At 43.0% G+C, this 17,931-nt stretch overlaps 1 protein-coding gene across 4 annotated transcripts in view; it reads right to left on the minus strand.

Annotated features, from left to right (window-relative positions):
- Nucleotides 1-17,377, minus strand: part of bcam (basal cell adhesion molecule (Lutheran blood group)) — a 61,409-nt gene extending 44,032 nt beyond the window's left edge. For all 4 annotated transcript variants that reach the window (XM_079561910.1, XM_079561908.1, XM_079561909.1 and 1 more), the window contains exon 1: nt 17,056-17,377. In XM_079561910.1, the coding sequence (XP_079418036.1) occupies nt 17,056-17,122 (67 nt within the window). In that variant the 5' untranslated portion in view covers nt 17,123-17,377. The remainder of the gene's footprint in view (nt 1-17,055) is intronic.
- Between the last annotated feature and the right edge of the window lie 554 nt (nt 17,378-17,931).

Here is a 17,931-nt window from a genome sequence, read left to right on the forward strand (position 1 = left end):
CTGTTCCCCCATTCTATATTATGCCTAGGTTAAAATTACAGATCTTTGGATGGTTTCAAGAGGCCTCGAGGTCTTTTATGACATTTATGGAGGATTGGATAAGTGTATGGATAAGTGTATGCTTGGTTGAGGTTTGCAGAGACAGGCAGACGCTTGTCCTCACAGGTACACACAGTGCAGCCGGGACATAGTCAGAAAGGGTTAGCCGGGAATGACATGACCAGGGGGAGGGGGCGCCTGTCAAACCTGGGGAGAGGTGAGATGTACCTAAGAGGCGCAGAAGCTGAAAGGAATGCAGGAAGTACGGAAGTTAAAGCCAAAGCTGAGGTGATGTGGGAGCTGTCCATCATCGGAGTAACTTCAGAATTTTCCATGACTGCATCTCTCTCTCCTCTCCGAGCAGCACAGAGGTAGCTGCCGGGTAGATAAGCCCGCTTCGTCTCAGTAATGAGCCCTGAATCACAGGCGCAATGAGGCAACATGGGAACACAAGGCATAGGCTCCAACAAGCAGTGCACACAGGTATAAAAACAGCATTTGAAGAGGGAGACTCTGAAATGTATTGCACTAACTCTCCTGGGTATTACGATTCAACCAGAGACCTATTGCTGCTTGAAGATGATTCATAGTGTGTTCAGTAGCCACCGTACAGTAGTGTGCTCCAAACTTTTTGGGGACTGTTATAAATTCCTCACAGTCCATTGATCTTCTTAAACTCAGTTATGTGGCTGTGGGTGAATGGAGTGAATATCACCAACTAAGACCGGGTAGTTACAGAAATGTATGCAAGCTAAAGCCTATAAATATATAAGCAGAACTGGTATTCGCCTATTTGGAGTCATGCAGTTTTCATTCTAAATCATGTGAACTCTGACATACTGTAAAAGGAAAATTTGTCTGGGGTTTGGGATGCTACAATTCATCTAAGGTTTCAGCCAAGTCAAGGCAGATGGGCTCCAAAGACCAAGGAGAATGGGGGGAAATGTGTTCCCCACATTGAGGGGTGGCAGCCCATACATTGAGCACAGTAGTAACCAGATGTCCAGTGCCTTCTGCGGCGATAAATCACGCCAAACGCATTTTCCCTAATGTACACAAACGCAAAGTGGCCGCATATGGAAGCTCGCAGGCATATACCAATGAAACTGTACCGGGGAGGCTTTTAAATGTTAAATGGGGCTTTCTTATCAGCATAGAACATAAGTGGAAATGTTTTAAGGAAAGGAAGACTCCCACTTATCTTCCAAGGGCACAGCAAAGAAATCAAGAAAGAATAAAACTTTTACAAATGGCCTCTGCTAGCAGTGTTCTGGCCACCCACGCACAAAGTAATTTATTCTTAAAGTGGAAACAAATAGTTGCGAGTTCTGTGTTTATCTGATAATGAATTTCATTTCGGATTGTGCAGCGCAGTCCAAACAGAGACTGCTATAATAGGCTAGTATCACTGGCGAATAGGTTTCCAGAGGCAAACGATGCTCAATGTCTGGCTCTTATGTGATATAAAGGGTCGGTTTCCATGGTCCACAGCCGAGCAGCCAGTCATTTGGGTACAGTCCCATGTTTGTAGTGGAAGTCTGGCTGGCCTTTCTGCGGCGGCTGAAGAGTGATTTAGCATCGGGACTCAACAGCATACAAACACAAAAGGACTTTGATGATGGGGAAAGATACATTTAACCTCTTAACCCCCGCCTTAACCCAGCACATTTTCTCCAGTTTGGCTTTACCCAAACCTAAAAGCTTTTCGACTGGACTGTACAGTTTATAGGCCAAAGTAACGCCTCATTTGAAAGCCAAGACCTACAAAACAAAGCTTCTTTCTTGTTTTGATTGTCACGTTTTCGTCCCTTTTGGTTATTTTCATCACGCTTTCCTGATTTTTTGACATGTTTCGGTAAAATGTTTGCATCACAGTTACATTACGCTAATAGAACTTAAATGTAGCCAAAAAAGCTACAAAAAAACAATGAAAAGCGTGACAAAAACGCAGCAAAAATGAAAAGTCTTTTGTTTTGCAGGTCTTAGCTCTCAATTGCGGCGAAATCTCCAGTCGAGTAGCTTTTAGATTTGGGTTAAACGGGAGAAAATGTGCTGGGGTAAGGGGTTACATCATATAGTGTAATATTGGACTAGTAATAATTAGTTAAAGAATGGGTCAGCATGTACCAAAAGTGACTAATGGCTCTAAACTAAAATGCTGTGTGGCATGGACTGCCTGAAAGCTGTTCCATTATCACCAAACATGACGAGTACGGTAAGGTCTTAACGGTCACGATTGGTTAAAAACAGAAAAAGAAACAAGAGTGCTTGCTTTGAACATTATAAATAAATGGTGGATTTGAGGCCTGGCAAAAAGTGTCCATAATAGCGCAATTTGACTTCAAAATTGTCGCTGATGCAGAAAATGGTGAAGTGAATGAACAAAAGCAGGCACAGACGGCGTTGAAAGGGAAAACATAGAACATGATCCGGTGTCCGTATAGCTGCCCAGCTGTCACGGCCGCTTCCTCAGCCCCATGCTACTCCGGCTTCTGCCCCGTTAAATCGGCCCAGCCCGAACCATAGGAGAGGGCAAAAGAATGACAAAAACTTAAAAAAGAGTAGTGTGACACGTGGGTGTAAGGACGGAGGAGAATGTGTCTGTGGAGGGACAGTGGCTCCAATTCTGACACTTGGAAACAGCCGAGGGGAGTGAGGACAGAACAGGTGGGACGCCGCGGGAAGACAAGGATGGCATTGTTCAGCTATTCATCCAAGCATACGGTCCGCATGTCCCCGAAGCATCTATCTCTCCGAGCTACACGGACTTTGAAATATGAGCACGTTCGGAGAGTTGGTGACTATTAAAAATCGTATTTGTGAATGAATGTGTGATGGATAATCCGAGCAGTACAAACATCCTTATCCTTATTAGGTGACTTTCAATGATTTGCAAAAAATGGTCAAATCAAGGCGTGATTGAAATGATGGAAATCAAGTTAGCTGGAGGTCGCCAGGGCTTCGACATCGCCTGCTTTGTCATACCGATGGTGGGACTGGCTTCAATGCTCTGATGTGCACCAACTGGCCCACTCCAAACCAATGCCCCTTACAAACAGATGGGACATATGTGTGGGTGGACAAGGGGCCACTGAGAAGATGGAGGTGGTATGGTAGGTTTTTGGCGAGCATTGCCACCACTTCCTCGCCAAACGGGAGAGGGCTTTTTCTCCGACAGCCTGGATCAAGTGTCACCAGCTGGCGTTCAGGAGGCGCAAACATTAAACATGACATGAAGATGAAGCAAAACGCTGTTATCCGGAAGAGGAACTATGACCAAAAAAATTGCCAGTGCTTCTTTCCCCAAAATCTTTCTGGATTTTTGATTATTTTGCACAAATAAGATTTTGATGACCTGAGCTTCTGATCAGACAAAGCTCCAGGGACACAAAGCAACCCCCAGAATGAGCGCCGTTGAGCTAAATGGTGAAATCAGAAAGAAACCATTTCAATTTCATTTTCTCTTGCATGTAAACTCGGACGAAAACAAAAGACCTCTGAACAAACTGCAAATCGCTGCCATAGTATAAGCCGCCTGCTACAAAGTCCGCTTAACCCGTCTGCTCCATGGGCCCTTCACAGACTGGTACTTTGATTGTAGTCTGGACACAGTCATGAAGGCCTATTTATACCCATGGATAAGTCCAGTTCACGCCGAGGCTGTAGTAATGTTCACATGTTCTTTATAGGCCTGACTGCTCAGACGGCTGCCCACACACAGTCAAGCCATGCCCCACACAGAGAGCTTACCAGTTTAACAATGCACAAATACAGGCAGGGTTAGTACTTATTTTATAAGTGTCTTGAGTAATAACCATCAAAGTAGCAAACACCCCTAATGCTCTAAGGACAGAAAAGTATGGTAATACTCACAACTTAATTTCAACATAGCAACTACTCTGATCTTCCCACAACCTTTATTATTTATATTGATAAACTAGGGCTCCTAAAGCTGTTAATTAAAGGGGACTTAGTAAGAGTTTGATAAGTTGACACAGCTGCTGTATTGTTTTTTGTGTGTCTGACAAATAAAGATGAGGATTTTTTGATAAATTACCAATGTTTCGTGGTTAACCAAACCACTCACCCAATGCCAAAGTTGGTAACTGAGTTTGCCAGCTTGTGGAGACTCAGTTGCCAACTTTGGCCCAGGAGAAGTGATTTGGTGAATCATGAAATGCCAGACACTCGTTCTCACAACATAGACCATTTCACTTTGTTCACTTAAGTTTGTAAAGGCTCTCATTCATCCAGGGAGTATCCATCGTAGAAAAAGGTTAAAAGGATATTTCAGGATTCTTGACATAGGGCCTCATTTCCTAGTTATCCAGAGTGTTAATATTTTTTAATATATTTTTAATATATTTTTAAATATTTTTTTTGTAAGTCATGCAGTTCTTATATTTGAAGAGTTTCGTGGTCAGCTATCCTTACGCACTCCACAGTGCATCTGAGGCAAATCACTTATAACGCCAGACTAACGATAAAATTGTCTGTGTCGATAACTTTTGGAATATAACTGACTTGCATTACATGAATGATCGCATTTTGAGGGACTATTTTCTAGCAAATCACTCCGCCGCCGCGTAGCTTATAACACCACTAAGCTGATGCTGGTCAAATATAAGGCCTTTTAAATGCAAAATGGTTACAATTATTCTATCAACACAGATATTTATATGGTTAGTCTGGAGTTCTAAGTGATTTGCCTCAGGTGCACTGTGGAGCGGGTCAGACTGTTTTTAATCCAGGCTAGCTGATATCGTAGAAATGCACTAGCCTTGCACTAGCCTAGCGCCACGAAACTCTTCAAACATGAGAACTGCATGAATTTAAAAAAAAATAGCTCCAGAAATTAGCAACACTCTGGATAACTAGGATATGAGGCCCCATGTCAAAAATCCCGAAATATCCCTTTAAATCATCAACTGGACTGGGTTTGGTAAAGTTTAGGACGTTTCGCTTCTAGTCACAGAAGCTCCTTCTGGTCAGGTCACAATACACTATACACTATACACTACAATACACTATGCACTATTACCCAACCTGGATTGGACTAAAAAGACCCAGGCTCCTCCCAGGAGGGGAGAACCAATAGACTGATAGAAACAAAATGCAGCAATTAGAAAGATTCATTAACACCAGACCCCGGCAGTAGACATCGATATATGGATTACAGGTCGTATGGATGGGTAGGTTACTGTTAGGGACGTCTTCCCCGGAGCATGGACACTGGTGGTGGTCTGGGAGACCGGTGAAGGATGTAGCAGGTTAAGCCACGGACAGAAGAGGCAGTGAAGGGGTGGAGGTGGGTCACAGCACAGCTGGGAAGCGGACGAGCCATGAACGCCGGAGCTTAAATGCAAAACCGTGGGCGATGATTAGCTCTGACGAAGGTGTGGGTCTTCGTTGATAGGCTGAGGTGGAGGTGCGACCCTCGCAGACGCGATCATTAGCTGGAGGTAGGTGATGCTGAAATAAGTCTTCCAGGCTGAATTTACGGCTAGGCTTCATTTCTGTTTACACAAGTTATGTCTCCTTTGGCAGCCTAAAGATTGCTCTTTTGGACTAGACAGAACTGCCACATTGTTCAAAGTCCACAAATCATCACCCGACTGACCCATTCTTAGCAGTTCTGTTTCATTCGGTGCCATTGATTTGCAAATATGCCGTTTGCTGAAAGTGCTACTGCTTTTTGTTCATAAAGTTGTGAAAGTTTTGTTTTGCTCTATTCATAATAATATGAGACCTTTTGTCCTGCCATATCCTCCCATTTCCCTCACTCCACACCTCCTCCACTCCCTCTGTCCTCCAACCCTCCAAGCCCTAGTGTGTAATCGGGCCAGTATTATGACCTGCATTCCAACAGCCGCCAGGAATGTTCTTAACAATGTAGCCTTGTTCAGGTAAAGACCCAGAGAGATCAGACTGAATAAACACCTCCATGATATAAACGCATTGATGAGGCTTGAATATAAGAATGCACTGGATGTATCAAGGGCGAGAATGTGTTGCAAGTTGAGGATGCCACACTTGTTTTTGACGGCAGCTCTTAACGCTTGAGGGCAATCTGTGTAAAAGCCACACTTAGGGCTGAGAATATGCCACTTAACTCTTCTGCAAATTCTAGAGAAATGTGATGGATGCGCCGTTGACGAATACCTGTCTGCTTTGTTTAGCACCAACTCCAACATTGGAGGGTTATAACAAAAGGGAGAATCTTCAAAGGCATTTACGGCAGCAGATTGTTGATCATCAGTACAAACACAAACAGAATCGACCAAAGAAGAAACAAACTGAAAAAAGCAACAACTTAAATATGACAAAATAACTTAATTAAGTTATTATGCAGATTGACTAACTAAGCTAAGTTTTGGTTTGCAGAGCACAATTCAAACACAATGTAATTGAAAATGTTTTACAGACCAGAAACATTAAAAAAACAAAAATACAATTATAAAAGTATATCATTATTACCAATGGCTAAAGTAGATAAAGTACTTCTAGTATTCATATGCACAGAAGAGAGAAGAGGCCTATATCTCCCATTTTCAGGAAGACTGCTCCAGATTTGATGCTTTTCTGATTTCATAATGCAGGAAAAGAGTGTGAAATAGGATGCTATTGATTTTAGATATTCTAGCAAAATGAAAGGCCCCTATCATATAAGGACACTTGGAGGGTCGACTCATGGTACCTTTTTTTTTTTTTTTTTAAGTATTTGTGTATTAACCTGCCACACTGGAAATAAATTAGGTTAAAATTTTTCATGATTGTGGAATTGATCTCCAGTCATAAATCAAAGAAATAGATAATGAAAATCAGCAGGGCACGTTCCCCGCTGGTCCCTCCTCCGCTGAGGTCTTATTATTGGACATGTGCTCCCTGCTCTGTTCATTACCCCAGCCCACCCTTGTAGACCCCGAGTTTAGCAGCTAATTGACTTTGAGAACGGGTCTATATTTTATCATTGCGTAAAGAGGCTGGCGCTGGAGTGTGTGGGGGATTATATAAGGGCTGGGGTTGTCCAATTTGAGCATATTACAAACATGTTCACAACAAATACTCAGGCCGTTGTTTGGCCTCTAGAGTCTAGAATTTCACGTATTTACATTTAATCTGATAGTTGACGCCTTTTCTGGTGACTGCTGCGTATAAAAGGGGCAATAGTTAAAATCATACACTGAGGATGGTTTATTGGCTACATGTGAGGAATAAATAACAAACAACATCACTGCATGCAAAGTATTTCAATATGAAATCCTATAGTCCTATAGTCCTATATTCCCATTTACCATCAGATTCAATAGGACTATAGTATTTCAATATGAAATCCTATAGTCCTATTGAATCTGATGGTAAATGGGCGTTGCCTTAGCTTAATTTTAAGAACAAAAGGTATTATGTCAGGAAGGGCAACTGTTATAAAGAAAGATCAGTACATGATATTTAGATAGTGGAATTGCAGGGTATACGCTACAGATGACCATTGAAAGGCAGAAAAAATAAACATTGCATAACATTTAACTGACAGCAACATGTTTCTTAATATTATCCTATAAACTTGCCAATGACGATGAGCAAATTGATAAAAATAAAGATAAAAATAAAGAATTTAGGTCTCCAAGAGGAACCAAGAATCACTCGCTAAATAGAAGAAGAGACTGCACTCTTCAGGGAAAACTCTTGGCCCTATAACGACTTTAGCTCCTAATAACAAGAGGCTAAATTGGTTATCTCACTTTCTAATTCAAACATTACGCCACAATGACTATCCATCATGGCCGCTTAGCCAAATGAAGACACTCGCAATGGAGATTTATCATCTAACCATACAGACTCATAACCCAATTGAACCATATTGATTCAGGATTAAATATTCATATCGACCGAGACATTTTTCCAGTCAGTCCAACTCAAAGCAAAAGCTAAGAAATTTGAGACTTTACCCTTACCGGAACATGGGCCCAAGATGAAATTGGCTTTAAAACTGGCAGAGCAAAACAAGTTTGAGAAATGTGCTTGCCTTAAGAGCTTTCTACTACTGCCGCAGCAGCGCTAAACTGATGCAACCTCATAAATAAACTTGCACAAGGTAATTGAGCATGTTTGCGTGAATAATGTCTACCATTTTAAACGGGAATCACCGAGGTTCACTTACACTCCGTCTCCGGCTCTTTCTGCACAGGCAATCATTTCAAATATTTTCATCCCACAACTGCGGCACTTGGCCGTGATAATCCTGTACTGATTGATGCAGACAGAGTTGTGTATATAGTAAAAATGTATCATCAATGCGTTATCATCCATCAACGTGTGCTGTTTCCGTATCCAGGATGCATTCCAGAAGTTTGTTTCGACTGGCTGGCAAACATGTTTTGATTATTTCGCTCTATAAAGGCCCTGTATTTTACATGTTTTTACAAGCAATGAAATGCAAAGTGCGTTGTGGTCCAAAACTCATTCCTGGGGCCGGTTACTGTTAAACTATGGCATTAGAAAAAAAGTTTAGTAGCAGTATTTCACTTCATTCACGCAGTTTTGAGTAATCCTCGGGTTAATCCAATTTAATTTAAGTTTGTCCGATACAACTTCCACTCTTTACCACCTCTAGTGCCTGTAATTCACCGTTGTTTGTAAGCCCCATATATATACACTTTAAAAGAAATAGTCTTTTATGGAATAAGTCAATATTATTCTTCTGTTTTAAATATTTTAGAAAAGGTATTGAAAAAAAACTTGGCTGTACTGTTTAAGTGGCGCTAGCCCGCAGCTTGCTTTGCCCGTTAGCTTGTTAGCTTCTTCTTCATGTTAGTGTGTATTGGTGACTCGGACTCGTAGGCAGCGAAGTTGCAATTGTGGTTTTCTGGCCAGAGACACAGAGGGGGAGGAAAGAGCCCCTAATCATCTCATTAACACTTGTATTACCCCAGAGGGACTACGAAAAGGATTTATTAAGGTTAAGAAGTTAGTGCTGCTTTAAAGCCCTGGTAAAAAAAAAAGAAAAGACCGTAACCCCCGTACTCATTCCAATCTTTACTGATGCATTTTAAACATCCTGATTCACAGGGAACAGTTTTCACAACTTTCAGGGAGCAGAAACGTCACGGTAATAATGTAAACAACAATCACAAAGAAGAACACAGCGCATTCATACATGGCCTAAATGGGCAACGTGTCTTGCCTAAGGACACAACAATGGGATGCACTGGTTGGAGCTGGAATGAAACCAACAACCAACAACTTTTTTCAACCGTATATTCTGGATTAGCTGTAAAAAAAATAATAAAAATGAAAAGACATTCAATAAAATATTACAGCTGATTTATTAAATCATCAGTTTGATTGGAAAAGGTTATGATTTATCTTCATACACAGCTCAAAAGTAGGCAGTTAGCTGGCCATTAGATGCATGCTGACCAACTGGATAAGCTTTTATTGGAGAGTTCTAAAATACATCAAAGGAAACTAACCAAACAGTCCATATTTAAAACATGACATGACTTGTTGCAGAGAGTATAAAACGTTTAGATAGAAACTTTATCATTGCACTCTTTCAAAGCCAAGTCCGCTCGGGCCGAGAGGAGCTGTAGTGCTGCGATTGTTGTTTCACAGGAGCTCTTGTAAGTGAAACCTCTATAAAACAAAGGCCAACGAGAGGCGCTCGGGGCGGTTTACCTGGCGCAGAAAATCCTGAAAGTTGACACTGCATTTTTTTTTTTTTTGAGACCCTTCCCAATACTGCTCAGGTGACACGGGCAGCCCCCTTTTCCCACAGACATGAAGTCATACAACCAGTAGAAAAGACAAGACTCGAAATTTGGCCTTTGTTATGAGAAAAAAAAAAGATCGAAGAAAGAAAAGGAACGAACTAACCCACATTGCTACTTTCAATGGATTGTAAACTAGAATTATACAAGCACACAGACCTCCACCCGTATACTGTGATCCTGTCTTGCTATGGTTAAAGTGCATAAACCTGTTATTATCTTGTCTGGGACTTTTTTTAAAACTTTTAACCTGTACAATGAATTCTCTTTTTCAGGTAATTTTCTCATGAGAATTCCCGCTAACAGACACTTAATCAACACCGGTGGCAAAAACATAACCTGCTCTATAGAAGAGATGGCTACACCTCCCTAAAATCGAGGAGGGTCTGCTGCTACTCCTCAAAACAGGAATGATACTCGCCCTCCAACTCCCTCTGGCCCACTTAAAGCCATAAGATCTCATTGTCAAACAGTGACCAGCCTCCCCGGAGAGGTTAACCACCACAGCTTAACCATTAACTAGATTAAAGTCAGGAGGGCGCATGCTGGAATGCCTCATGACGGATGGAATGGGAGTATGGACACGGAGAGCGGGTTTTGAAAGCCCAATAACTAATCACAATGGGCAAACAGGCCTTTTTGGGGGTATAGTGAGTGGTTGTGCAAATTTGCTGACTGGTCTGGATGTAAACAGATACTGTAGCCTAGTGAACTTCAAGTCACCCTCTTTCCTCCCGTTATCGCGATGGGAGACTGATAAGAGGAAGGAGGAATGTCCCAGAACTGCGCTGTCACATTTCTGGGGGCAGACAGGATCCAAGCGCATTGTCTGGAGTTGACGGAATAGGAATGCACCGGCTTTTTAGTGTCAGGAGGAGAATTGAAACTGTTTATGATCTTGGGTGAACAAAATGTAGGCCTATAATGGAGTTTTTTTGTAATATGGACAGAAGCACTGGATTTGACTCCTCTCCTGAAGCCTGAATCAAATGTAATACTTTTCCGAGTGTCATGCAATTGTCAAGGAAATAAGGAACATGTGAGAATCAGCAGCAGCGCACTTTCCCTAACGGCTCCCCACCGGATGAGGTTGCAGTGAAACAAATCCTGGATGCGTTGAGGTTTTTCGGGCAGACGTGCGTCCGACAACTGCTGAGGCAACTGGTTACGTCTGCGGGGCAACAGCTTGCGCGCTCCCCCAGGACGCCCCCAGCAGCCTGCAGTCAGATGGAGAGGACTTAGGGGTTGGAGGGGTGCGCGCGGAGGGGCTAGGATTTCTCCTCAACTGTGAGGAATATAATCTCCTTGGCCACAGATGTAGGCTTTTCTCTGAGATTCCCCCATTCCTAATTGCCTCTATCCTGGCGTATCCCCTCCTCTCTTGCTGTCTCTTTTCTTTAGTTTTGCATGCATTCTGATAAAACCAAGACAACTGGAGAAGACTGGTGAAGGAGTTTGTTTGGGGTTTATCTGTCCAAGGATAAGAAAATTGCGTCTTCAAAAATGGACGGGATACAGAGCTAATCGAGAAGGATCTACACAAACACACTGAAATGAAATTAACTGACCGTTCCCTGGCTGTGTCCTACTGCAACTCTTTAATTCAGTAAAATGGATTGGCCGCACTTAACCTCGCCGAGCGAAAGCGCTCAGTGAATTTTTCAATTTTCCAACCCCCATCCCTTCGACCGCCGTAAACCGCACTAACACGCACAAGGACATATTGTACATAGACGAACAGAAATGGAAGCTAATAATTTCAAGGCCCAATTTGAAATTACCCCTTGGTCCTGTGCCTTCCTCTCCAGAGACTAGGATGCATCAAGGAACACAATAGTCAGCTGTAATCAAGTCTTATCCCGGCCTTTTTACTCAGCGCTTCCTTCCTTCCCTCCTTACAACACCCACTAATGACAAGACACCGGAGGACCAGCAAGCAAAAAAAAAAAACAGCTTCTACAGTCAGTGTTACTAATTTGCATGTTGGACGTTCAAAGCATACGTGTTTTTACCACAAGGAGCCTGACAGGTACAGACTAGACTCTTACCCTTACCCATACCCTCGCCCAGCAGTAGATTTGGAGTGTATGACAGTATCCTATTCGAAGATTGGAAGTGCATTCAGAAAGCAGCAAAAGAAGAGAGCCAATAGGTTCTTTTCTTTGCAAACAAAAGCTAAATACAGTCAAGCGAGCTCAATACAATGCGGTGGATGTGTTATTTTAATTCTCCACACAGTATGAAAAGGCAGACAGAAATCCAGTTAAATGGCTTAATCAGGCCATTAACATAGACTAAGCTTTGCATCTACTCAAGGACGTCAACCATTCGTATTTAAAGCCCTCAACAGTGGCCATAAATTTACTGTGGACTAACTGAATCTATAGAATAACAAGCAAATAGCCCTTTTCCTCCTCAACCACAGCAGGCGTTCTTTCTACATAATGCCGTGGACTGGATGCCTTAGCCGATCACACAATAGAAACAAAACACAAGGACAAGTGGACGCACAATGCCCTATGAAGTGCTGAAAGCAACTTAAGGGAGAATGAGAGTATATGGAGATAAAGGCAAGGGATGGGAGAGAGGGAAACTTAGACAGGTGTAATCCGTAGAAGCGCAACTTGTTTATGTATGCAGCGTAAAAGACAGGGTGCAGTCGGAGCTAAGCCGTTTTTTAAGCTGCAGCGGAGATCTGAGGATGAAAAGATAGAAGGAGAGACTTTGGGATCTCCGCTGCCAACTATATCATCATGGGCAATGTACTTCAAACAGGCGTCTATCAGTGTACTCATCACTATCCCGTCGCGCTGCAGTTAAACGTCAGTACATTTGTTGACTCTGTCGCCGTGATTTAAAGCAGAACTAAGCAACTCATGCCCCTAGAGGCCAAAAGCGCCACTGCAGGTGTCGTAGCTTGTTGCCTTTTTTTACTCATTAATTATCCGTGAGAGTAAATACTACGCTGACAGAAAAGACAACGGGAGTGAAGGATATTGTACATTGTGCCAACTCCATGACACAATGGAGATAAAAAAAAAATCACTCAAACTTGGCTGTAAATGATAGTGGCACTAGCCCGCAGTTAGCTTTGCCCGTTAGCCTGTTAGCTTCTTCTTCGTGATTCCATTTGTGTGTATTGCGCCTCCAACCCGGAGGCAGGGAAGTTGCAAGGGTGGTTTTCTGGCCAGAGACACCAGGGGGAGATGAAAGACCCCCCAATCATCCCATTATTACTTGTATTACCCCAGAGGGACTACAACAATGATTTATTAAGGTAAACAAATTACTTAGTTCTTCTTTAAATATACCTCAGTAAATACAGGGTTTATACATATTACATAATTTATGAGATTGTCCCATTCAGTAAACATATTGTTAGTCATTTGTCTGATCAGGACAGTGCATATTTATTGACGCACATGACTCATGCATGTAAAAACCCCATGCCGGGTCACATTTCAGTCTTCTCTCAAACGTTAATGCTCTTGGACGTGTTTAAAATGCGAGTTGAGAGCAACTGTGAACCTTGATTTGAAAACGAATTGAAATTCGCGATCACTTAGAAAAATCCTAAGTAGATACTGCAGTTTTCCAAAATGTTGCCGTTGTGGGAAAGGTGTCAAATATGTGAAAAGTCCTCGATAGATGTTCCTTCACTAAACCGTAACCTTTAACAAAGTCACCAACATGTAGCTTGGTGCATGTCCCTCGGTGAGACCCAGCTGAGCGAAACCAACTCACACCACAGGAATGCTCGTTGGTTGAGAAAACACTCCTGGCTTGGCACCTAACAGTTAGATTGAAGCCTCATTGTCGCAGCTTGTTTATATGGGGATTACAAACTGTGACTTGTGGTTAGGGGTGGGTTGTAAAAAAAAAAAAAAAAAAAATGGAAAAAGAAAGGGGACCCTTTTTTCCACAGATTTGAGAAGTGATGACAAACAGACTTTTTTTGAGCAGGCTAAAACGTGTTTGAAAATGCCGCTCATTCCAAGTCAGTGTGTTAGCAAACAAACCCAATGAATTGTCACTAGCGGTAATTATAGCCAAAGGCGTCCAAAACCTACCTACCCCAGAGGCCTTAATGACAAGGAGCTAGCGTGGACTCCCAGTGTCCCGCGCTGTCCCAAAGGTTTCCGCTGTCTTGTAACTTCTAAGTATAGTAGTAGCCTCAACTTGTTCTTACACATAATCTTACGTATACATTCCTTTACATCTTTTAACTCAAGTGAGGACAAGTTGGGAATTGGAGCACTAGCATGAACTTTGAAATCTCCACGCACTTTTATCTTTCAGTGGCTTACCAGGGTTTTCGGAGGGGCTAATGCCATAATAATTGCACGAGGCCGCAGGGGGCAACTTTTGATGCTGGAGCGAAAAGGAGCAGAAATTAAAAATGAGGAAGTGAGCATGGGAATTAAGGTGAAGGTAGACAAAGAGGCTGACAATTTGTTTCAGAAGATGGCACCTTGAACTAAGCTAATGCTTGTCAATGTGATTCTCCCCGGTTCACTCTGAACACTTTGATTGGTGACATTAAAGCTCGCTTCGCCTATTCCCCTTTAATAACCATAACGTGTAGTTACGGTTCATTTTCATGGTTGAATTTGGCATGGCAGTCAACGCCGTGGTGGATCCTATCTACAGTATCTACACAAATAACTTCCTGAGTCTGGTAAATATGAAAGCAACATTCAGCCACACACAAGCCAATAGGAATGTATTGTGCAAGGGAGGAAGCAAATCAATCAATAAAAATAAAATAAAGTAGCCTGTAATATCACAAGACAACACAAGATGGAACCGGATTTGCCTCCTGACCGAGGTAAATTCCAAGATTGCTTTACGACGTTATGATAATACCAGGCCATTGATTTAAACAGCACACATTCCTGAGGTACAATAAGCTCCCATTCACTTTCTAATGCTGAGTCGCTTTCGGGGTCCCGGCCCCCAGGTGGTTGATGTTTATCCGAGAAACTATTCCCTCTGTGGGACACACCCTGGACCCTGGAGAGCTACTCCCAGGGTCAATATAGGGACATACACTGGTAGGCAACTTCAGCTGTCTATACTATATCGACTTATCGTTCAGTAAATAACAGATAAACTGTATATTTTTGGGCTCGATATTTATCGTCTGGTTTACAGTCATTTATACGTGTGAGAGCTGACAGTATCTATTATCGATAGAGTCAATAAAATCGTTTATCGCGATACTTTCCTGACTCAATATATCGAACTTCACATTTGTTATCGTGACAGGCCTATAGGCAACCATTAGTTTTTTTTAAAAAGGGCAATGTTTGGGTGTTTAAACTTTAGCATGCCACTCTATGTACTTGTTTTGGTGGGGGAAAGTTGGAGCAGCCAAGGCAATTTTGGTAAAACTACATTTATGTGACTACTTTATTTACTACCTGTCTTCACCTAGTGCCTCATTTACAAACAGCCATAAAACCAAAGTCACATTTTGCTCCCTCTCCTCGTCAGACAAAGCCGCCACTGGCATCCCAGGAGTGCGACTGGAGACATTAACCTCCATGTCTGGGTGAGCGGGTCAACAGGTCAGCGGGCACAAGCATGCCAAGTCCTACAGGCCACTGGGGTGGGTTGCTAGGCGCTACATGTCACAACACTTGAGTAATATACAGCGAATTGAGAAGGATGAAGCACATTAACACATGTAGTCTTTAGGGCAACGTTGACAGAGCAGCAAGCTGCAAGAATGCGACCAGTGATTGTGAGAATGTGGATCAGTGTCAAAGAAATCCCGCGGAGACGGCTATTATTAGGCACAACTATGCTTAAAAGCAGGATGGATCCAGCTTCAAAACCCAGGGGAGTAGGACCACTTTTATGTTTATATCCCCCAAAGCGAAAAAAAATTCCTTTCCTGAGATTTCAGATGGAGCAGAAAAGGAAAGCAGCAGAAGTCAAAGTCCACAAAGCCAATGACACCCAGCTGAATTGGAGATCTATAGTTTTTCCTTCTGGCTACTTGCTGGGACAAGCATTTCACATAGGCCTATACTTGTAGGGGGGAAACATGAGGAAAAATCTTACTTTCAAAAGAGAATGTCATTTCAAAAAAGTATCCAAAACTGCTTCTACCAATACATAACCACAAAGGGTATGAGAACCCTCTTGGTAAACTCCCTCAAATCTTTCAAACGTGTTTCAGAACAAACTCCACAACCTGCGAGCCTGACATGGGCCCTGAGACACATGTTGACAAAGCCCTTACTCACTGCCACAGCTGTACAAGGCAACGTGTGGCGCCCCAGTACCAGCTCATCTGTATCAATTACACATCAGTGTTTTGGCACCTGTTCCTCTGCTTCATAAGGCGCAGACATCACAACAACTGTCTCGGAGTCAATGGCACAAAGAGCAGCAATATACACTGGATACAGGAGAGGGCTGGTGAATGGTAAAGGAAGAGGAGATATGAGGGTGTTGGCCAGCACCCAACCCCACCCCGAGGCTCCTGCTTCTTCTTCAGACGCACAACAGGCACACTTTACAAGAGGCTGCGATAAGCCGAAATCAAATATTGCGTACAAATACGAGAAGGAAATGCACACCAGCAATACATGTGCGACTTAGGCTACTAAGAAAGATGAGCTTTCCGAATAAACCACGTTTTACCTCTTTCTGCTCAAAAGCATCCGAACTTCAAAGGCTCAGAAAGTGCTCACACTAGCCATTTATAAGAGTCCACTTTCCATGGTCGCATAGGCCTAATTCATTTTTCCCCCTACATGATTTATTTATGAATGTGCCCGTGTTTTGTGCAACAGTGCGACTTTACGTCAGACCATGAGGCTATAATTTGCAAAAGAAGTCGGCTAACTGATTCTTCAAACAAGTAGGCAATCAAATAGCTGTGCGTAAACTTCGTGGTGGATGCAACAGCAGAAAGATGATACGTTTTCACGAACATTTTGTCGTGAAATGAACATGTTCTTCCAGGAGTTACCAGCAGGCTACGATAGTAAAGCCGCAAAGAGACGCAGAGCGAAGTGCGTGTCTGGAATGAGTCGCTGCAGGTTGCACGACGTGTTGAAACAGGTCTCTTTAATAAGTAGCGGGACCTCTTCAAAAACTGCAAAACCCGTAGCCCGAAGCCACACGAAAGTCGCCGAAATCGAGTTCCAAACAGCCTGAGCCAAAGTGAGGAGTTGCCAGGGAGATTGTGTGGCACTTTTTTTGAAAGCAAGAATGAAAAGCGGCGACTTACCTTGCAGTGCCAAAAGCAGCAAGGTGCACGAGAGGAACGCGCGTCCGAATGTTATCCCGGCGTCCATGGCTTCGCTCCCAACTTTTTTTCTTCTTTTCTTCCTTCTCTTAGAAGAAGTGAGCGCGGTGGGAGAAAGTGAAATGTGGCGGGGATTTAGACGCAGTTAGCGGCAGCAGGTTTGTGTCTTTCTTCTTGTCAAAGCTCCAAACCTGCGCGGACCTCTCCCCCTTTCGCTCCGTCTCTCTCTCTCCACTCACGCAGACGCACGCACGCAAGAAATCTGACGCTAGTGGCAAGTCCTGCTCTTGGTTTGATATATTTGCACAAAGGTGACCCCCCTCACTTCGCGGTACAGCCCCGCCTCTCTCTCTCTCTCTCTCTCTCTCTCTGTCTCTCTCTCTCTCTCTCTCTCTCTCTCTCTCTCTCTCTCTCTCTCTCTCTCTCTCTCTCTCTCTCCCTCCCTCTCTCTTCAGTCATTCAAAGACTTGCTCCAGTGCGCGCCCGGGGCCCCCGCAGGATTTCCTCCAAGGAAGTTAAAAGTGATTTTATCATGAGCCTCTCTGAATCATAGTAACCCCGATGTACTCGCCCAAACTGACTGAAATATTTATCAGCACAGGATTTATATTTCATTGTTAATCTCTCAATAAAAGCTTCAAGAGCAGACACAAGATGAGTGCAGCATGCAATGGGCGAACACCCCAGTGGACACAACACTTTATGATAGTGTACCACCCAATCTCTTGCATCATCAGTGTTGAGAGACAACCCAGGCTGGTACCAAATTATTGATGAAACAACATTTTGGTGCAAGATACATAGATTGTATTGATAAATTACTCATGAAAAGTCTTACTCTGGGGCAGTTATTAGTTT

This window comes from Gobius niger, assembly GCF_951799975.1.
Source record: "Gobius niger genome assembly, chromosome: 8".
Lineage (NCBI taxonomy): Eukaryota > Metazoa > Chordata > Actinopteri > Gobiiformes > Gobiidae > Gobius > Gobius niger.